General features: G+C 36.2%; 7 protein-coding genes across 8 annotated transcripts in view; 4 read left to right on the forward strand and 3 right to left on the reverse strand.

Moving 5' to 3' along the window:
• Positions 1 to 8245, reverse strand: part of LOC100636264 (von Willebrand factor A domain-containing protein 8-like) — a 12285-nt gene extending 4040 nt beyond the window's left edge. Inside the window, exons 1-31 of one of the 2 annotated variants that reach the window (XR_002184319.1) lie at positions 8027 to 8245; positions 7800 to 7883; positions 7690 to 7745; positions 7459 to 7644; positions 7202 to 7369; positions 6998 to 7132; positions 6844 to 6923; positions 6682 to 6790; positions 6507 to 6602; positions 6276 to 6440; positions 5990 to 6228; positions 5712 to 5825; positions 5504 to 5666; positions 5386 to 5463; positions 5210 to 5334; positions 5069 to 5166; positions 4913 to 5022; positions 4723 to 4871; positions 4536 to 4611; positions 4346 to 4484; positions 3209 to 3325; positions 3103 to 3155; positions 2899 to 3051; positions 2267 to 2418; positions 2109 to 2205; positions 1901 to 2045; positions 1599 to 1807; positions 1440 to 1553; positions 1313 to 1374; positions 871 to 1008; positions 719 to 801 (exon numbers count right to left, since the gene is read on the reverse strand). Coding sequence is in view for 1 of the 2 variants with exons in the window: in XM_019994161.1 (XP_019849720.1) it covers positions 719 to 801; positions 871 to 1008; positions 1313 to 1374; positions 1440 to 1553; positions 1599 to 1807; positions 1901 to 2045; positions 2109 to 2205; positions 2267 to 2418; positions 2899 to 3051; positions 3103 to 3155; positions 3209 to 3325; positions 4346 to 4484; positions 4536 to 4611; positions 4723 to 4871; positions 4913 to 5022; positions 5069 to 5166; positions 5210 to 5334; positions 5386 to 5463; positions 5504 to 5666; positions 5712 to 5825; positions 5990 to 6228; positions 6276 to 6440; positions 6507 to 6602; positions 6682 to 6790; positions 6844 to 6923; positions 6998 to 7132; positions 7202 to 7369; positions 7459 to 7644; positions 7690 to 7745; positions 7800 to 7883; positions 8027 to 8204 (3871 nt within the window). In the remaining variant the exon portion in view is untranslated. The remainder of the gene's footprint in view (positions 1 to 718; positions 802 to 870; positions 1009 to 1312; positions 1375 to 1439; positions 1554 to 1598; positions 1808 to 1900; positions 2046 to 2108; positions 2206 to 2266; positions 2419 to 2898; positions 3052 to 3102; positions 3156 to 3208; positions 3326 to 4345; positions 4485 to 4535; positions 4612 to 4722; positions 4872 to 4912; positions 5023 to 5068; positions 5167 to 5209; positions 5335 to 5385; positions 5464 to 5503; positions 5667 to 5711; positions 5826 to 5989; positions 6229 to 6275; positions 6441 to 6506; positions 6603 to 6681; positions 6791 to 6843; positions 6924 to 6997; positions 7133 to 7201; positions 7370 to 7458; positions 7645 to 7689; positions 7746 to 7799; positions 7884 to 8026) is intronic. The other variant, XM_019994161.1, reaches the window with a different exon arrangement.
• Positions 8237 to 9505, forward strand: LOC100636391 (AKT-interacting protein-like). The gene is made up of 8 exons (XM_019994209.1): positions 8237 to 8403; positions 8451 to 8515; positions 8563 to 8663; positions 8756 to 8844; positions 8900 to 8998; positions 9044 to 9151; positions 9214 to 9274; positions 9325 to 9505. The coding sequence occupies exons 1-8, from the start codon at positions 8288 to 8290 to the stop codon at positions 9427 to 9429; spliced, it is 744 nt and encodes a 247-aa protein (XP_019849768.1). The 5' UTR covers positions 8237 to 8287; the 3' UTR covers positions 9430 to 9505.
• Positions 9482 to 11258, reverse strand: LOC100636516 (TLD domain-containing protein 1-like). The gene is made up of 5 exons (XM_003382406.3): positions 11078 to 11258; positions 10234 to 11026; positions 10037 to 10152; positions 9695 to 9883; positions 9482 to 9650 (listed from the first exon to the last, which is right to left on the reverse strand). Exons 1-5 carry the CDS (start codon positions 11222 to 11224, stop codon positions 9537 to 9539), a joined length of 1359 nt encoding a protein of 452 aa, XP_003382454.1. The 5' UTR covers positions 11225 to 11258; the 3' UTR covers positions 9482 to 9536.
• Positions 11253 to 12518, forward strand: LOC100636643 (inositol monophosphatase 1-like). Its single transcript, XM_003382407.3, has 7 exons — positions 11253 to 11358; positions 11403 to 11545; positions 11618 to 11771; positions 11825 to 11933; positions 11979 to 12093; positions 12152 to 12303; positions 12370 to 12518. The coding sequence occupies exons 1-7, from the start codon at positions 11287 to 11289 to the stop codon at positions 12474 to 12476; spliced, it is 852 nt and encodes a 283-aa protein (XP_003382455.1). The 5' UTR covers positions 11253 to 11286; the 3' UTR covers positions 12477 to 12518.
• A 49-nt stretch (positions 12519 to 12567) lies between these two features.
• LOC100636769 (ubiquitin-conjugating enzyme E2 C-like) lies at positions 12568 to 13528 on the forward strand. The gene is made up of 5 exons (XM_003382408.3): positions 12568 to 12759; positions 12817 to 13044; positions 13107 to 13170; positions 13228 to 13287; positions 13340 to 13528. The coding sequence occupies exons 1-5, from the start codon at positions 12634 to 12636 to the stop codon at positions 13390 to 13392; spliced, it is 531 nt and encodes a 176-aa protein (XP_003382456.2). The 5' UTR covers positions 12568 to 12633; the 3' UTR covers positions 13393 to 13528.
• A 7-nt stretch (positions 13529 to 13535) lies between these two features.
• On the reverse strand, positions 13536 to 18175 carry LOC100636895 (nuclear pore complex protein Nup93-like). Its single transcript, XM_019994168.1, is given in 23 exon segments — positions 13536 to 13736; positions 13829 to 13993; positions 14050 to 14136; positions 14186 to 14303; positions 14396 to 14514; positions 14556 to 14687; positions 14736 to 14780; positions 14861 to 14933; positions 14983 to 15100; positions 15165 to 15279; positions 15327 to 15403; positions 15451 to 15535; positions 15586 to 15751; positions 15798 to 15845; positions 15897 to 15994; positions 16861 to 16993; positions 17045 to 17181; positions 17238 to 17327; positions 17375 to 17449; positions 17501 to 17632; positions 17678 to 17740; positions 17793 to 17910; positions 17961 to 18175. Coding segments are annotated over 23 exon segments (2496 nt in total). The 5' UTR covers positions 18143 to 18175; the 3' UTR covers positions 13536 to 13616.
• Positions 18176 to 18226: 51 nt separating this feature from the next.
• On the forward strand, positions 18227 to 20090 carry LOC100635295 (GMP reductase 2-like). The gene is made up of 9 exons (XM_003382481.3): positions 18227 to 18347; positions 18410 to 18529; positions 18660 to 18743; positions 18782 to 18955; positions 19007 to 19088; positions 19143 to 19249; positions 19295 to 19337; positions 19431 to 19590; positions 19809 to 20090. The coding sequence occupies exons 1-9, from the start codon at positions 18261 to 18263 to the stop codon at positions 19987 to 19989; spliced, it is 1038 nt and encodes a 345-aa protein (XP_003382529.1). The 5' UTR covers positions 18227 to 18260; the 3' UTR covers positions 19990 to 20090.
• The last annotated feature ends 5 nt before the right edge of the window (positions 20091 to 20095 follow it).

The following is a 20095-nucleotide window of genomic DNA, read 5'->3' on the forward strand; positions in this document are numbered from 1 at the left end:
TCTTTACTGTGCTATAATTAATTTATGGATGTGCGTGGGTGCATCAATTTCTCCGGATATCATCACGCCACTGATCACGTGATAAGTACAGAAGCACGTGGTGACTGGTGAATGGCTATGGCAGAGATTGAGAGTGGTGGTAGTCCTCCTCCAAAGAAGAAGTGCTCTCCTTGTCGCTCAAGACTAGACGTTTTGCTTCTCCTACGAAGCCAGAAGCTTTGGGCTACATCTGTTAGCCGTGTGTATAACATTGGCATACCAGAGAAGATTATTTCGGAAAAGTCAGGGCATAGGAGTATTAAAGGATTGCGTGCCTATGAGCGTACCTCAGATGAGTTGGAGAGAATAGCTGAGAGAAGTATTACAGGTGAACCCAGTGGAGCTCTGTGTTATGAAGTAAAGAAAGCTAAGAAGGAGCCCGAGGAGCACTTTCCTCATCCCAATTTTTCTGCAATGAGTAATTGCATAATTAATATTACTTACAACAAGTGAACAGTTACTTTCAATGATGCAATTCAATCATGATCTTGTTGATAACAATTAGACAAGTTAAAAATCAAATTCGTTAATAAAATTCATGATGATTAGTCTAGTTGGGCGGTCTGTATTCCCTGCTATGTAAACATAAGAATGCGTGCATTATGGCTGATAATGGTGCAGGCGGTGTTTCTGATGCACCCACACACTGTTCTATAAGTACATGTACAATATACCATACCTTCATTAGTTGGCCCATTAATTAGCGGTGAAATAGAATCAGGCAATGTCACTTGTGGTGAGGAATTATAGAGAAAGTGAATTCTGAAATAAAATTTTAAAAGTACATTAATTAGTCAATATTGCATCAAAATATGACGCATAGCATTTCACCTTTTATTAGTATCAATTAAGAGCCACTTGTTCCCAGTATTAGTTGATATGGGTAGCAGTGAGTGAATAGAGACAGGGAGACTAAGACTGGAGCACAATGGAGACGTAGAGCTGAAATCCAAATGACTCACAACATTACTAAAAAAGAGGCACACAAACACATAACAGTGTACATGATCTTATGTTGATTATCAAATGTGAGCTGATTCCCACTTAAATTGGATTTTTACAAATTTTAAAGTGACTCATAAATTGGGCCAAAGACCAAAGGCCTTTGGTCGCTGGTCAAGTTTTGTCAAAATTAAAAAGTAAAAATTCACTATTTTTCTAATTTGTACTAATGTATATACGTGTTCTTATGTATTTCAGAAAGTTTGAAGTGATTCTGATTACAATTGGATCTTTTATAAATTTTTAAAGTTGATCCAAAATGCACACTAACCTTCCTCTTTGATAAATGATGACAGAATTACCATTAGGACACTTTGACAAGAGAGATATATCCTTTAAAAACAATTAATAAATTAAAAAACATCAAAAAAGATGTACACTTGCTAAAAATGGCTTACATCTTTCTTCTTTCCTCTCCAAGACCCAAGGAATCTTCCAGAAACATTAGAAGTCGGAAGGAGAACTTTAGAAAGATTAGCATTACTTGAATCCAATAAATACAAGATACCAGTCTAATAAAAATAATTACAATTATACTGTCCATTTATTATGCTCACAAAGCCTTCGTGTATCAATATTTTCCCTCCGTGTGGTCCGTTATCCACAGGGTCCAGAGCAGTCAGTGATATTAGAGGGTGCCCGGGACCCCTGCCTGATGGTAGGTAATTAAACAGATCAATATAGGAGAGTGTGTCATTATTAATATTGAGTGTATAAATGGACGGCAAGACATGTGTTATCACGTGTAGGAGATTACCACCAGACTCTATGAAATAAAATTAAAGAATAACAAACACAGCATAAAGCTATCACAAAAATTATTATTCATAATTAATGGATAATAAGTATAGCTACATACTATTATCAGTTGATGTACATATTGATGATATGTCATCTGATTCATGAAGAGGGATGACCCACTGAGATTTTATTTCTGAGAACAATCTACTCCGAATAACATCTCTCTCACACGGTATTGACTGCACAGGCAACTTCTGACCATCCTAAAAGAAAGAGAGAAAGAGACAAAGTATATAAGGCAAAAATGTGATATTTAAGACACTTACGGTCAATTTGATTTTTGTTTGCTCATACTTTAATTTCTGATAATTTGAAGTATCAATATTGAATGTATTAGCAAGAGCCAAGGCTGGTAAAGGATCCCTATTATAATAACGATAATAAATCATATTACTTGTAGCATGTTATTATACTGATGACTCACTTTGTAGCTAGTCTAACATTCTTTCTGTTAGCTCCAAGTGGTATCCCGTGTTTATGAAGCGTTGATATGACAGTGTCCAATAAATGTGAGGAATAACTGTCAAAATCAAACACGTTGCGGACAATAGTGGATACTCCTTCATTTGGAAACATCTGTACATAATAACAATAACAATAATAATAATAATAATAATAATGATAATAATAATAATACTAATTTTAAACATTTAAAATATTTCTATACATCTTTTTCTGACTTTCCTCAAACTACATATATATATATATATATATTCATTCTAACTTGCTCTCTCCTTGTGTGTATTTTTGATAATAATAATAATAATGATATTAATAATAATAATAATAATAATAATAATAATAATAGTAATAATAGTAATAATTCCTTTCTCTTGTGCTTTCATTATATTTTTCCCTTGAGCTTTCCTTCTCTTCTTGTATTACATTAGTAATGACCTCTATGTTTATTGTTTAATTTTATAATTATAAATATTATACCCTTGCCCATACGCCTACGCGTGGCAAGGGTAATAAACAAGAATACAGATTGTGATGTCTTAGAAAATGCAAGAAGAGACTGTGAGTTAACAATCAGTCACAACACAGCTGCTATACCTGCATATGCTTGACGATATTAACAACTTCTCTGGTGGAGTAAGGATAGGATATTCTTCCCTCGTCCGCCATTTCTCTTAAATCGGAAAATGCAGAGACTAGCTTTTGCAGGATCTTTTGCGGTACATCAGGACCATATTGCGACACCATTGACTGTAAAATGGGAAGAGGGTTGGAGTTAAAAAAACAAATAGAAGAGAGTACCATTTCAGACTCAAAGTCAGGATTATCAACAGCATGGCAACTAAAACAATCACCTAAAATTGAGCACAAAATGTGAAATAAGCAGCTAATAGCTTCATTAACTCACCTACTGCTGCATAAAAGTCATTGCCTAGAAAAGGGAAGCCTGGTCTGTTGGCCAAGACTATCATCCTGAAGTCAGAATGAATTGGAATAGTATCATCACATACTTGTAAAGGAGACCCTATAAAGACAACAAACACTACATAATAAATGAATGCATCAGAAAATAATATTCTCGAAGCCACATATGACCTGGCCTTTACTACAGCTAGTAGTACTACAGACAGCTAGTAGTACTACAGCTAGTAGTACTACAGCTAGTCTTGGGCCAATGAATTAAAAAATTCATAAAAATTCCAATTGTGATCAGAATCACTTCAAACTTTCTACACAACATTAAAACATGTATAAGTACCAGGAAAATTATAAAAATTAAGATTTCTCTTCTTGTCATTTTGGCAAAATTTGGCTGAAATCCCTGTACTATAGTACAGGGATTTTGGCCTGATTTTTGAGCAACTTTAAAAACTCATAAAAAAATCCAAACTTGATCGGAATCTGCTCAAACTTGCTACACAATATAGGAACATGTATATGCATCAGGAAAAATTATAAAAACGCAAAATTCTCTCCTTGTCATTTTTGGCGAAATTCGGCTGAAATCCCTGTACAGGGACTTTGGCCCGATTTTTTGAGCAAATTTAAAAATTCATAAAAAATCCAAACTTAATCAGAATCCGCTCAAACTCACTACACAATATAAGGACATGTATATGCATCAGAAAAAATTATAAAAATGCGAAATTCTCTCCTTGTCATTTTTGGTGAAATTTGGCCGAAATCCCTGTACTATAGTACAGGGACTTTGGCCTGATTTTTGAGCAACTTTAAAAATTCATAAAAAATCCAATCATGCTCGGAATCACCTCAAACTTTCTACACAACATAAAAACATGTATATGCATCAGATAAAATGATAAAAACAAAAAATTCTCTCATTGCCATTTTTGATGAATACCCTGTACTATAGTACAGGGTACTTTATTAAACTTTGAGTAACTTCAAAAATTCATTAAAAATGTAATTTTATCAAAAGTAGCTCGAACTTTCCACATAACATAATGTTACGTAAATGCATCAAAAAGATTCTGATTCTTTCCTAACTATTTTTGACATGTACACTGCACATGCATTTTAGTACCTTTTGGCATAATCTTTCTTCCATCTGATAGAGTTATTGATTCTCCATTGACGATGTTTCTCAATATAGCAGTGACGTGAGTGGGAGCTTTATCTGCTTCATCAACTACTAATACTCTACCATACTGCACTGCACGAACCTATAGATATCAACCGTTAATGCATAAAAACAAATGAATTATCAATTATACCAAAGGAGAGTCTTGATATGTTATTCTTCCATCAATAACTGATGGCTGAGTTGTTAGTGTTTGAACTGTAGAATCTCTTAAAAAACAAATAAAAATATTAAATGTTTAAAATAAGTCATTAAAATCAGCTCAAACTGTAACATAAGAAAGTGGGCATGTACATATACATACATGATGATCGCATTACCTGTGTAATTGAAGATATTCTCTTGGGGAGTTCATAAGGTGAAGGAACCTATCAGTTAGCTTATTCTTACCAACTCCTTGATTACCAATCAGTAAGAGATGCTCACCCAAACTGTAATCCTTTAACATGTCCTCCATTATGCGTACATGCTATGGACGGAATACATACATGTACATGTACATGGACTTACCAGTGGGTTATCGTAAAAAGTGACATCGGGTACCATGGCTATGTCACTAGTAGGAGCATGGATAGGTACTTTGGTGCTACCGATTCTTAGTAACCCATTAGCCCTTGAATCTAACAAGTGGTGAACATACATGTAAAATATGTAGGGCTCACATACATTGCATATCATTATCTGAAACAGGAGAAGGTGAGGGATGAATATTATTAGAAGTCAAAGCTCGAAAGAGAGCAGATTTAGCAACTGGAGGCAAGAACCTACAAGTATACATTATCGCTGCATCTCTCCTGTCCTCCTTACCTTGATAAAGATGCTTTTAGTATTAATCCAAAAAGATCCCCTTCTTTTCCATCGCTATAATGAGCCAAGTGATGAGCAATGCGTAGCAGCTGTCTTGTTGATAGCGAAGAAGAAAGTGCAACTAACTAGTAAAACAAGAAGTAGTATTTAGGAGAGATGAAGAACCCATCACTTACTGTAGGATCATCAGAATGCCTTAGGAAATGAGTAAAGTTCAATAATTTATCAATGACATTAGAAGATAAACTGGGGACCTTTGAGAGACATTCATGTACAAGTATGTTAATAGATTACTTTTATTTGTATGAGCCTTTTCTCTTCCTCTTTTGGTAATTGCAAGACATTCACAAATTGAAACATTGACAACAGTTCTGGGGTCAACCAATCGTTGGGTTGAGTGGGAGTCGCCTCACCAACAGCAACAATAAAAAATTTAGGATGAATAGGAAATATTTTTCTACAAAATAAAACGTCTACAGTCTTACTCCTTCCTCTCTCTTACCTTTCTCTCATTTCTTGTTCTGTAAGTCCAGATACATTTATCGCCTCAATAAACCTATCATGTCTCAACAACCTTGTACCGTCAGTCAAATCAACTTCACGATCTTGTACCAGCCTAAATAAAATACAAACACAAAACATAAACTGAATTACAATGTGAGGACTATATGGTACTAATTAAGAATGTAGCGTTGTGCTGTCCCAATGCATTATATGTAAAATAATGAATGGATACAAATGTACATGTACATAATGAACTCTATCATACAGTACAGACACCTCTTAAGAGTTGATGCAGTGCTACTATCAAGCCTATGTAGCCCATCCAGTACAGCCATGGATCCATTAACAGCAGCTGTGATTAATGGGCTCATCCTCCACCCAGTGTCACCATTGCTGGTAGTTATTCTCTGCTGTAGCAGGTCCCTTGAGCTCATGTCTTGATATAACACTATTGGCTCTATGGAATAACCCAGTGTCTTTGCTAACTGGCTTATCAACATTGTTTTACCGCTGCCCTGCAGTGAGTATTAGAGGGGAGACATCATTTAATAGCCTTTCTCACCTTCTCTCCTACTATACACAAGTCACCAACCGACTGACACTGCATCATAAAATTAAGACAAGAGCTGTGAGAAGGAAGAGGGACAAAACCACCTCCTTCAACAAGAGGAGCTCGCTCACTAGATACTGTGACTGCTGACGAGGTAATAAAAGAGGGTCCAAATTTCTAAAATGATACAAGTTTTATCATACACGCCAGGAGGAGGAGGAGGAGGAGGAGGTGAGGGCTCACTTCCAATATTCCCTCCAAAAGTTGTCCACTTGATAATAGTCTTGATGGATAGATAGACTCGATTAACCGAGTGAGACCAATTGATGGATCATTGGACTGTTAGTAATGAAAAAATTGATAATAAAATACAGCACAAGAGAGAAAAAAGAGGATAATATCAGATATGAATGCTCACCAATATAGTTAGCAGTCTGTCTAACTGTCCAGTAAGATTAATAGGACCGCCAGAATGAGATTGGGTCATAGATAGTATTGTATATACAATAGAGAGGACAATGGAGAGGCTAAATGTAAGTGTTGAGTATACGCAGTAAAGACACTAATCATATACATCTACTTTTGTTCTGAGATGCTAGGATAAGCTTGTTTGCATTCTTCTAAAGCTTCAGGGAATGGAACAGGGAGAATATGCCTTGCCTGTTACATATACACAAGGAGAGAGAGGCACATAGTGTGCCTGTACATGTACATGTACCTGATTCACTACTTACTTGGAATCTTGATCTAAGAGGTGGATCCAAAGTGTTCCCGTGGTAAGGCGGTACAGGTAGACCTATTGCTATTACTCTAAACTTTTCGCTGGCTCTAAGCAACTTCCATGAATTCAAATCATCAACTGAATGATCCTAGAAATAGCATGTACGTACGGGTAATAAAAATGATGTACACGTATACATGTACATGCAATGACTCACTGCAGCAAGTTGATCGTATCTTTCGTGAGACACAATGAACCTCCCATCATCAAGCTGTGCCTCTCTATTTTCCAAGAGATTGTTCAAAACAGGTAAGACATTACGCTCAGCTTTCTCAATGCCTTCCAGGATCAGGAGCCGACCATTAATGGCTGCACGAACAACTGCCTGAGAACAACACAAAGCAATGCAACAATTGAGGAACAAAAATACAAGTCATGTACTTTATATATAGTATAATGCTAGTGCTATCATACCTGATCTTCGTAAGTGACACTGCCATTAATAATCTCTTTTCTTTGCTTCATATCAACTTCAGTGCTGTCTCGAGACAAACTCACAAACTCTACCTCTCGTGAGACCAGCTCACCAAAAGAGAGGGCGAGATGACGAGGGTAAGGCCCTGGAGGACTCAACAAGTACATATCTTGACCAATCAGATCCTACACAGAGAGATCAAAATCCGTAACCATTTTTCTTAATGTTACTTTCGAAATCATCCACTTGAGGTGATGCAATACACTCTGTGATGGAGACTTGTTTACTGATAGAAAGAATGTACTATAATCTCCATCTCATTTCATTCTATTAGACTTACAATATAGCTTAGGGACCATTTCAGGATTAGAAGGTACATCTACAGTTAATCTGATGCCATCAATCTCGACTGATGAGCCAGACACTAGTATGATGTGGAAGAGAATTTTAATTCATTTTATAAAGGGACACTGAGATATAACCATACCACCAAGTAATAATGATTATTGTTTGAGTACCCAATCAACAGTTTTACATTAGCAATGTCTGTGCAATCAATCATCTCACGTTTGTGGGTCCCAGTGTGTAGTAGCTGCTTTGCTTGACGTGGTGGTGGACTGAGGAGTCTTCCCAGTTGTTTCAATCGCCTCTCAGCCGCCATTCTTGCCCTCATAGCCCTTCTGTAAACTTCTTGATACAATGATTGATAATAATTGTAACCACGTGTCTTCTTGTGTACCATCATGTAGATCTACGTGTACAGAATCAGTAGATTCCCGTATAGTCCCCCATTAGAATTAGCCCCGCCCATCTAAAGTCTGCATAAAAATGTCTCTTGAGCCTACAGTACCAGATGGAAGGAAATCTCCTCTTAGCCTCAGCAGGGAAGAGGTGCATTCAAAGTATGGCTGCTTCTTTCAAGAGTCAACTGTCCTGTCAGAATAGTAAGCTAGTAGAAAGACTATCAAAATTCTTTTATATCTTTTAAAAGTTGCCAGTTGCTGGAGCAGCCCATTCCTGGAGTATATGTACTTACATCTAACTTATCACCATTAAGTAAAGGAGTATTATTATGTGTGTTAAACTATTATTGCTATTTATAGTATGGTATGGATTACTATTAATAAAAATTGGTTTGTATGAAGGTGCTGTGTTTAAATTCACAGTCTCCATTCCTATGAATTATCCTGAAGGAGGCTGTCCAGTTAGTACATTTAGAACTTTAATCTAGCTGTTTAATACCAAGAGTATTGATGATTATTATAGTATGCTACAGTATGTCTTCCTCTTTATTAGAGGATTGATTTTCAGTCAGGAGTATATCATCCACAAGTTGACTATGATACCGGGCTACTTGAATCTAAAAGACAATTCCCAAGATGGCGGTAAGTCAAGCAGCTGCTAAATATTAATATGCAGCTCATATTTATTATAATATAGGAGAGATGTTAATAAATTACGTGATCTGCTCCTATTTATGAAGAATTCTTTTCTCTCCGTTGATTGCGATAAGCCTGTTAACGAAGAAGCAGCGTTATTGTAATAATATTTATTCTAATGTTCATTAGTGACATCCAGTGACAGGTTTGCTAATGATAAACCAGAATATAAAGAAAGAGTAAAGAAAAGTATCAGAGAATGCAAACAAGTGGTGTTGGAAAAAAGCGATGACAATGATCCACACGCAATAGAGTATGTTAGATTCACTGCATCACCATTCCTTTCTTTTTCTCTTTGTATATATTATTATACAGAATAGGGCAGTGGCATCATGATGTAATGAAATCAGCTAGAGAACTTATCTTTGAGCCAGAGGTAGATTTATTAGTATATTATATTTATTATTTTATTTATTCATTTCACAGTACAAGACTATATCAGAAGAAGATGCGACCAAAGGACTTCCTTCGGGACTTTCGTGGGTAAAACCAAACTCTTACACTCCTTTCAGTTCAGATAAAAATCATTAAAAATCATTATAATATAATAATAATTGAATTGTACAAACGTACAAGCAGAGAGTAGCAGGCGCGGCTGAAAATTGGCGTAAAAATTAATAGAATAACAATAATAATTTTTAGTCATCATCTTCTGGCTCGTCCCTCAATCCTTCACTTAGTCTTGGCTTACCAGCAATCTCCAATAATGCTCGAGCTTCTCTGTCCTTATCTAATATACTAACTTCTTTATCCTAATAGCACATAATAGATCTGATATTTTATAATTTAACTTTACCTCTTCATCGTCTTCTGGTATTATAGGTTTACCAAGTCCCCATGCTTCCATTATGTCAATAGTGAATTCTTCAGTTGAAGAGAGACAAGGTGATCCAAATGTGCTGCACTTTGGACGAGCTTTGCTGCTCCCTTTACCAAAGTCGGACGACAACCATAAACCAAAATAATTTATTTGTCCTCCCATTCCCTAAAAATTGTAATACACAACTTATGCAGCAGTTCTCAATAGTAAAACCCATATAAGCTTAGTTCCAGTTATAATGTTAATGCTTTCAATGATATTGTTATGAAATGCAAAGTACTGTAACTTAACCAACAAAAGCTAACAAATTTCTCTTACCAGTCCATTGGGTAGTGTCTGTGCTGATTGCTGTAGATACATGTAATTCTGATTATAACCGGTTGGCATGTATGAGCCAAAAGTAGGCTTTAATGTAAATAAAAAGCTACTGGTACCTAAGGGAGAAGAAATAGAAAACCATAATATCCTATCATTAAAAACCATAATACAAAAAATTGTAGCTATAGCCCAGTTACCAGTAAAAGTCGGAGTGAATTTCCAGGGATCAAAAGTCACAGCTCCAAAGACATGCCCACCAGTGTCCTTAATGACAAGAAGGATAGGTCCCCTATCCAATATCTGACGACACAACGTGGAAAAACTCTCTCCGTGAAGTTTAGTAGAAAATAACGGATACATGCAGCTCTTTAGCTCGTGAGGGAGTATACTATGAATGTATAGCATGGATCCATGATCAAGTATATGAGATTTCATGGACACATTTAGTTTCGGATGGACTACGACGTCGGGTAGAAGAGTTTCATCGTCATCAACTGCTTCGTGAAGAGTGGAGAGAGGAAGGATAAAGGAGAGCTTAAAGAAAGACTGGATTACAAAATTAGCAAGTGAGCAGGACATTAACCAAATTTGGATTTCAATCTTGTCGAGCGTTGGAGCTCCCGTCTTGAGGGATTTCGTCAAATAACTGACCATATCCTTTAGAGACTCCTCGTTACCAGGCCAGTACTTGTACTGAGGAAAATGAGCTGAGCTTAATTTATTGGGCATTAATAAGAAACATAGGAAACTTAACAAGAGAGCCTCAACTTTATCAGTGCTCAGCGGAGGCTTCAGAAGATGAGAAAATATTTGTGACCTTTGCTGTGGCGACCCCTTTACCAATATACTAATGTTCTGAACATAATTTGAATAAGTTACGTGACTTATGGGTGGAGTTACAGTACCGTCAGGCTGAACTGTGACGGAGAGAGCAGACACAAATCGGTTTGGATCAATGGTCTCAGACAAACCAAACGTAGTAGCATAAACCTTTAAAGTTCAATAATTATAACAATTAAAACCTTTATATGTTGACCTTACTTGAAGGTGAGAGGCAGAGAAACGATCGATTTCTTGCTGAGAAGCACATATAGTTTTGAACGAGTCTCGTACCAATACTTTCTCAGTCTCGTTCAGGAGAGAACCATATTTATCCAGCGTGTCTTCCTTGCTGTTGTTTGCACCCATTGCTGTTTCACTATTCCCAGCCACACCCAATAAAGGCTTTATTTAACCCTTTATTTTTCAAAATGGCTGATTCCCCAGAGGTACTTCAGGGCTATTTGGAAAAAGCAGAGTTAGTTGCTCGCAAAGCATCAGAGGTTTGGAATGCATGCTCGTTAATATTGCATTGCTAACTGTTCAGATAGTAGATGAAGCCTTAAGCAAAGGAGAGAGACGAGATGCTAGCATCAAAGGAATCAATACATCTGATTTGGTGACAGAGACTGATCTTGCAGTAGAGAAATTTGTATTTGAAGAATTGAGAAACTATTATCCTGACCACAAGTGAGAATTAAAAAACAACAAAGTGTGCATTTACAATGTAGTTCGTGGACTATTGATAATGCTCTCTCTTAGATTCATTGGTGAAGAGTCTGTTTCATCGGGTGGGGGCTCCTGTACACTCACTGATACTCCCACGTGGATAATTGATCCAATTGATGGTACTAGTAACTTTGTACATGGTTTCCCATTTTCTGTCATATCAATTGGTCTTGCTGTCAACAAAGAAGTAATAATTGATGGAAATTGTATTTCAGTACAGTTCATTTATACATGCTGTAGCTTGTGGTAGGTGTGGCTTATAATTTCTTTCAGCGTCAAATGTATACAGCAAGAAAAGGAGGAGGAGCTTTCTTGAATGGCAAACGTATCAGTGTGTCGAATGTTACTGGTAATAGTATAGTTTGATTTTGATTATTTAATTTGGTACTTTAAGAGCTCAATAAATCAATAGTTATCACTGATTATGGCAGTACAAGACAGGATTTTGAATTTATTCCAAAAGTTGAAATGATGAAAGCGCTAGCTGGAGACCCAGGGCATGTACATGGGTAATAATAATAATTAATGACTACTTTCTTTATTGCTCTCTCTCTCTCTTTTTACTAGTATACGGACTCTTGGCTCAGCAGTTGCTAGTCTGTGTATGGTTGCCAGTGGTAGAGCTGAAGCTTATTTTGAATATGGTGTTCATTGCTGGGACATTGCAGCTGGGGCTGTTATTGTTCGTGAAGCTGGAGGAATAGCTATTTATCCTACTGGTATTGTTAATTTTATTATTATTATTATTATTATTATTATTATTATTATTATTATTATTATTGTAGGGAGTGAACTGGATATAATGGGAAGAGGGATATTGGTTGCTGCTAATGTTGAACTAGCAAAGTCTATTGTTCCTATTCTGAAGCACATAGACTATCCAAGAGATTAGAGTATTTTAAGTTTTAACCTCATTATTATTCATGATAGTTAATTTAAATCTACTGCGCATGCGCAGAAATTCAAATTTTTCGTTCCAAAAAGTAAAATTCATAGAGAAAGAGAAGAAGAGATTTGGCGTGTAGTTTTCCCACCAGTACCTAGCAACAATGGCATCTCAGAACTATCCACCGCCTAGCAACAGTCGCTCAAAAACTGTAGATAGCGGAATGGCAGTCAGCAAAGACGGTCACTCAGTAACAAAGAGACTGAGACAAGACCTCACTACACTGATGGTAAGTATATAAACAAACCATCCAGAAACATCATGTGTAACACTTATAATCATACAGCTATCAGGAGACAAGTCAATATCAGCATTCCCAGATAATGATAATTTATTCAATTGGATAGCTACCATCACAGGAGGGACTGGTACTATTTACGAGTCTCAGTCTTACAAACTGACCATGTCCTTTCCTGGGCGTTACCCTTACAATCCTCCTGTTGTCAAGTTCCTCACTCCAATATTTCATCCCAACGTTGATGAATTTGGTAACATATGTCTTGATATACTCAAAGTAAGATGTATTGAGAAAGCTTAAATTAGAAAAAAATTAATTCTGTTTGATATCGATAATAGGAAAAATGGTCGGCTTTATTTGATGTAAGAACAATTTTATTATCAATACAAAGTTTACTAGGAGGTAGGGTACACTGTAAATATATAACATTTATTAAATTGCTATTGTGTTGTATTGTAGAACCAAACATCGAGAGCCCGTTAAATAGTGAAGCTGCTGATTTATGGGAAAGACCTGAAGGTAACTAACGTTATTGTTATTTTTTTGAATTCCTTGGGGTTTTCTGTCTTAGAATATAAGAGGATTCTACAAGTAAAGTATAGAGAAGCATCAAAAGCAACATAACCCAATTGCAAATTAATATTTATTTATGTTATTATTATTATTACTCGTCTTATTGCAAACTGTTTTTCTCTCCTTCTGTCTCTCATCATAATTCTTGTTTACAATGTCATTGTGTTTGTTACAGTTATACTACCAATCGGATAGTGAGTATGGTATGGTACTAATACTAGTAAGCAGTAATTTTGACTAGATTATCACAATAATTACGAGTTCAAGTTAAAATGTTAGTTCATTAGTACTTCCATTTGTACAAGACGTGCATTGATGTCTCCGGGCATTTGATAAGGTATCATTCCAGCAAAAGTTATCAATGACTGGGCATTTGTGCGTAGCCTACTCATCAACTAAAATATAGAAAATAAGAGACAGAAAGAAACAATAAGAAGTGTCCAATATAATACAGAGATTAAGGAGCAATAAATTCTAAAAATGGTACCATTTGTATCCCGTCATTTTGCTCTTTGCCTTTTACTGGAGTAGAACTAAAAACAAAAGGCAATAATGCATGTTCTATACGCATAATCTCTTACCTAGCTTTTCTATACTGAGTACATATAATGGTCATTACTGCCAGCAGTAGGTCAGGAAAGCACTGTCTCACCTACATGTACATAACGTACGAATTGAATAGTACCCATGGTAACAAACTACACCCACATAGTCACTCATTGTTCGAAATCCTTGAACTCTTTGCTCAACTTTCTCCCCAGGAGTCAGAGGGAGCAAGTGTAGCTTCTTAATGATCTATTGGCATACGATGATGATAAGAGTATCATTATTGAGGGGGCATTACATCAAAAGCTTGATCCAATCTCTTTGCATGATACGCATCAAAAAACTGCATCAGATCAAGGAGTAGGAAGAAAGTGTGGCTGATCTGCATTGATGTAGTATAACCATGGTTACGATACCTATACACACAAGATTAAAGGTTTAAGTATTATACTTAAAATGTCATACCTAATACCAAATTAATCATTTAATGTTCTTATCAATTCTTTACCTTTCAGCAATGGATACTGATAGTTGCTGTAATCTGTGACGATCGGACTGAGGTGGTGAGGGAGAAGAAACAACTCCACTTAGTAAGTGGCTCAGCAACTCCAGGACCTTCTCTCTCTCCTGCATACAAGCAAATGCATCACTACGTTAACTATGCTTACCTGTGCTAAGTCATAGAGTCTAACAGAGTCTTCGAAACGTCCTTGTCCCTCAGCCTCTTCTGCTATGAAACTAGTTATTTCAGCTTCGACTTTCTCTCCAACTTTAGGAGAGAATTTATTGATACAGCCGTGCTAAAAGAAAGAAAGAGCATAACATTTCCCTAATGGTTTTAAACTGACTCTTTTTGATCCATCCGGTTCTATTCTTCCAAGTATCATCTCAAACTACAATAATAAATTGAAAGGCTATAAAATGTCTTTTGCCAGGGAAATAAGTAAAAGATTGGTTACAAGTGGTAACGTACTTCTCTGCTCTCAAGAGCTAATTCACTAACACAAGAGAAAAAGAGATTCCTATCCAAACTGTCCTTTAAATCCCTACAAAAGAGCACCTCAAATAGTCCATGAAGACTAATTCCTCAATTACTTGAGTCTGTAAAAGTATTCGAGTGCTTCCCGAGGATCAGTCAATGCAAACTTTCTAGTGTATCCAATAACCAGTTTGCCTAAGTTAAGCCTTGCTATGCCATTAGGCTCATCCTTCACTAATGAAATAGAGAAAAATAATAATAAGTGGGCATGCTAATTGTGAACACTACTGGCTCTTACATAAAGGAGAATTAAAGGATTCACAAGGATGGAGTAGGTTTTGATCATGTAATGCAAGAGCAAAGTGAACTGCATGACAACGTAAAGAGTCAATACGTGACAGAAATTCTATCGCCTAAAATATTAAAAAAATAGCATATCAAATATCAGGCATATACTCACAGCTTCAAACTGAACAGTGAGGAGTAACACTTGAAAATAAAGATGTGGATTCCTTTGAGCATCAAAATGAGACTCACCTTATGAAATTAAAAAAAAAGATGACCAATCATTAATACTGGCTTACCATAGTCTTTAAGGAGTAAATGTTGCAATGAAGAGAAATTCAATTGATCAGAAGAATAGCCACCATCAACATTAACTTGACACAACTAGAAAAGTACATATACATTTAGTATTATAGGACCTAGCTAGTACTGACCTTTAGCCACATATAGTCCTCAGTTTTCACTAGTACCTGATAGTGTGTATTGTTTAATTCACATCTTCCCAGTACACAAAACACTGCTTTCTTGTAAGGATCAGTACTATTCCTAACTGTCTTGTTATACAGCTGCTTTAATGTATTCTCTGATGTAGGAGAGAGTCTATTGAAAGAAAGAACATATAAAACAGTATACACGTACACAACACCTGTAATCTGGCGTGTTCTGATACTCCTCCAAATATTGGGCTACATCGCTATAATTAATTATTTTCAGAATTAATGCAGTTATAACTTATGTAGCTTACTAATGACTCCCCAGGACAGATCTTGCAGCCTCTAAGTCTCCACATCTCATACAGTAGAATACAATAGCCCAAAGAGGCTGGCCGTCTACCAACTCATCCTACCATACAACAGAATAGATGTCTCAGGTGGTGCATTGTTTAGGAAAGATTATGAAAAGCTCCAGGAGCTGGGGGTGCTTGTTTAGAGAGGTGCATAGCAAAGTACACAGTACACTTGTAAACAACCAGACTTTCTAATTAGAATGCACCCAAAAATAATTACCAAGACCAGGAGGTGCACGCAATAAAAATTTTTTATTGTGGAAGCCGTGTAGAGGTCCAATAATTAGGAGGGTGCATTAATTGGGCGAGTACAGTAAGTTACTTGTTCACGGATTTTTATGAAGTTTTAAAGTTATTCCAAAATTGGGCTGTACAAGGACTTCGACCAAATTTTACCAAAAATTAAAAAGAGAGAATTCTCCATTTTTATAATTTTTTTCTGATACATATACATGTACTTATGTTGTGTAGAAACTTCGAGTTGATTCTGATCAAAATTGGATTTTTTATGAATTTTTAAAGTTGCTCCAAAAACAGGCCAAAGTACCTGTACTATAGTACAGGGACTTCGGCCAAATTTCGCCAAAAATGACTAGGAGAGAGTTTTCCATTTTTATAATTTTTTCTGATACATATGCATGTTTTTATATTGTGTAGCAAGTTTGAGCTGATTCCAATTAAAATTTCATTTTTTATGAATTTTTAAAGTTGCTCCAAAATCAGGCCAAAGTCCCTGTACTATAGTACAGGGACTTCGGCCAAATTTCGCCAAAAATGATTAGGAGAGAGTTTTCCATTTTAATAATTTTTTCTGATACATATACATGTTTTTATGTTGTGTAGCAAGTTTGAGCTAATTCCAATTAAGATTGAATATTTTAATGAATTTTTGAAGTTGCTCCAAAATCTATTTACTACCAACCTCAAGTCCAGGCATTGCTGATGCATGCTTCAATTTCAAATAACTCTGAATGAGTTTAGCTGTGCCAGGGACTCCTCCTAGTTGAGACTGAGAGAGATTGCTATACACTAAATCCTTTACATACTCCAGATATCTGAAAATAAGAGGAAGGAGCCATAAGATGAGACAATAATTAATACCATACTGTTTTTCAAGGAATGTTCTTGACTTTTGTATGAATTGTTTGAGAAGGTTCGACGATGATCTGTGATTATGAGCATCAGGAGGCAGCGTATGAACATCAAGCAACATCTTAAGAAGTAGCCAAGAATCCTTAATACTCTATCAAAAGCGTAAGCAACTAATAATAATAATAATGTCAAAGGTCGATTGGATACTTTGTCATTAAAGGATTTGCTTGCTTCATGAAACTTAGTCACTAATGCACAAGGGACATCGTGTAACTCAGAATCATTAGCATAATATAACTAAAAAGAGATGCAATGAGAGAGAGAAAGCCTGTTTGCTTAGTTACTTCTCTTGCATATGCCATTTCAACAGCACTCAAGGCACTGCGTCCCTGAAAACTAAGAGGATCAACATTAAGAGCCTAAATGAGACACAAGGAGACACATAACACCACCGATTATACTTTAATTACTTCAGCTTGTGTAGGAAGCTCAGGAAATTCTTGATTAGAAGGTTCAAGCAATGACTCTAAAATCTTCTCTTTCTCCTTATCCCATTCATCAATCGTGTGCTTCCATAATCTTTTATCAGCTTCGGAAAACCTCTGAAGTGAGAAAGCAATACTAAAAGGTGAGAGAAAAAAGCTTACATTATTCCTTGATTCTTCGATAATAGATAGTAAGGTATTCTCTCTCTCATTTCTGAGAAAACCCTAAAATTAATGAAGTGTAACTGCATATGCTACTTAGTCAAGCCAAACCCACTTCTATATCAGTCTCCCAGACTGGATCTATTGGCTCAAGATTCTTTGTAGCATTAAGAGTCTCAAGACGTTGAGAAGTCCTCGGGACATCAAAACCACAAGAACTCAATAATATAGAGCTATAAAGTAAATATATTATCATTATAATTATAAAAACAGTTGTTCTTACGCTTTCCCTTCTTTTTCTTTAGGAATGTCTCCTGTAGCTTTATTCAGGAGGCGCTGGCCAGCCTCAGCTATTTGGTGGAGGTTTCTATGGACTCGGGGGAGCTCATCGTTCCCTCCTATATCTGCTGAGAGTAGCTCTGCCTCTTGGAGAAGCTCGGAAAGATTTTTCGATCTGGACGCCATTACTTTTTCAAAGATTAATGTCTATGAAATTACACGTGTGCCAGGTAGGCGTGGTTTTAAATTTTTAACGCTTGTCGCTTTGGATTTGATTACATTTACAAACTACAAATTTGAAATCATGCCAAGAATAGACACAGAGGTGAAGTTGGACTTTAAAGATGTCTTAGTGCGGCCTAAACGTAGCACCATCCGAAGCAGAGCTGATGTAAATTAATTTGATGCAGTTTTTGTGATTTTAAACTTTTTTCTCACACCTCCTCCCCTTAGGTTGATTTAAGCAGAGAATTTATCTTCCGTAATTCAAAGTGCAAGTACAATGGAGTTCCAATCATTGCCTCTAACATGGACACTACAGGAACATTTGAAATGGCAGCTGCTTTGTCAGAGGTGTGAAATTATAATAATAGATTGAACAATAAAAAGCATTGTGTTGTGTATATAATTATCACATTTAATACATTATTATATATATATATATATATATATATGTATACCAATAATTAATTTTTATTTTTAGTTCAACCTCTTCACTACAGTGCATAAGCACTACACCCTTGATGATTGGAAGAAATTTGCCAAAGATCATCCAGAATGTTTGAAAGTAAGCAATTCTTTCCTTTAGTTATCATCCTCTCTCAGTCTATTGCTGTTAGCTCAGGGACTGGTTCTAAAGACTTTGAGCAATTGGACTCAATTGTGAAGGCGATCCCAGACATAGGATACATATGTCTTGATGTTGCCAATGGTTATTCTGAATATTTTGTCGAGTTTCTACGAAACGTGAGAAAGTCATTCCCGACGCAGACAATTATGGTATGAATCTATCAATAACTATGAAATTATTATAATGTATTTTAATCTTAGGCTGGCAATGTTGTCACTGGTGAAATGGTTGAAGAGCTGATACTGAGTGGAGCAGACATTATTAAAGTTGGTATTGGACCAGGTAAGCAATCATGCCCTCCTTTCACTCCTTTACTTGAAGCTCATTATCCTTAAGGCTCGGTGTGTACTACTAGAAAGAAAGCCGGTGTTGGTTATCCACAGTTGAGTGCAGTCATAGAGTGTGCTGATGCTGCCCATGGACTGGGCGGTCACATCATATCAGTGAGCAGCAGCCGTTTTTATCACTTTTATCTTCTCTATATTTAGGATGGAGGTTGTACCTGTCCTGGTGATGTTGCAAAGGCTTTTTGTCAGTTTTGAGTACCACCTCTTCTCATTCATATGCCATTTATTGTGTCTCTTTCTCTCTCTCTTCCTCCTCTTCTTTATGCTTCCTCCTTAGGTGCTGGTGCTGATTTTGTGATGTTGGGTGGTATGTTTGCCGGTCATGATGAGTCTGGAGGAGAAATAGTTGAGAGGGATGGGTGCAAGTATAAACTCTTTTATGGTATGAGTTCTGCCACAGCTATGCAGAGATATTCAGGAGGAGTTGCTGAATACAGGTACTGGTATATCATAATGTACATTGTACTCCTTTATATAGTGAATATAGTGCTCTATGTAGAGAATTCCCTTTTTTAATTTTTGGTGAAATTGTTTATTGCCCAATTATTTTTATCAAAAATTTTGGTTAGAAGAGCAACTTACAACAGATATCATTGTAATTTTTATTTATTTATTTATTATTTATTTCAGAAATATTAAGTATAATGCATTATAGGGCTTCAGAAGGAAAGACAGTTGAAGTTGAATACAGAGGTGATGTACGTCATACAGTCCGGGACATTTTAGGTGGTCTTAGGTCAACTTGTACGTATGTTGGAGCATCAAAACTGAAGGAATTGAGTAAAAGAACTACTTTCATACGTGTCACCCAACAAACGAACGATATTTATAAATGAAGAAAACAAGAGATACCAACAGTGCAAACTAGAACTTATTATCTGTATCACCATTTTTATTAGATACATTTATTGTCCTGAGTTATACGGACGTGTCCACATACAT

The sequence above is a fragment of the Amphimedon queenslandica genome, unplaced genomic scaffold (assembly GCF_000090795.2).
Source record: "Amphimedon queenslandica unplaced genomic scaffold, v1.1 AMPQUscaffold_13521, whole genome shotgun sequence".
Classification (NCBI taxonomy): domain Eukaryota; kingdom Metazoa; phylum Porifera; class Demospongiae; order Haplosclerida; family Niphatidae; genus Amphimedon; species Amphimedon queenslandica.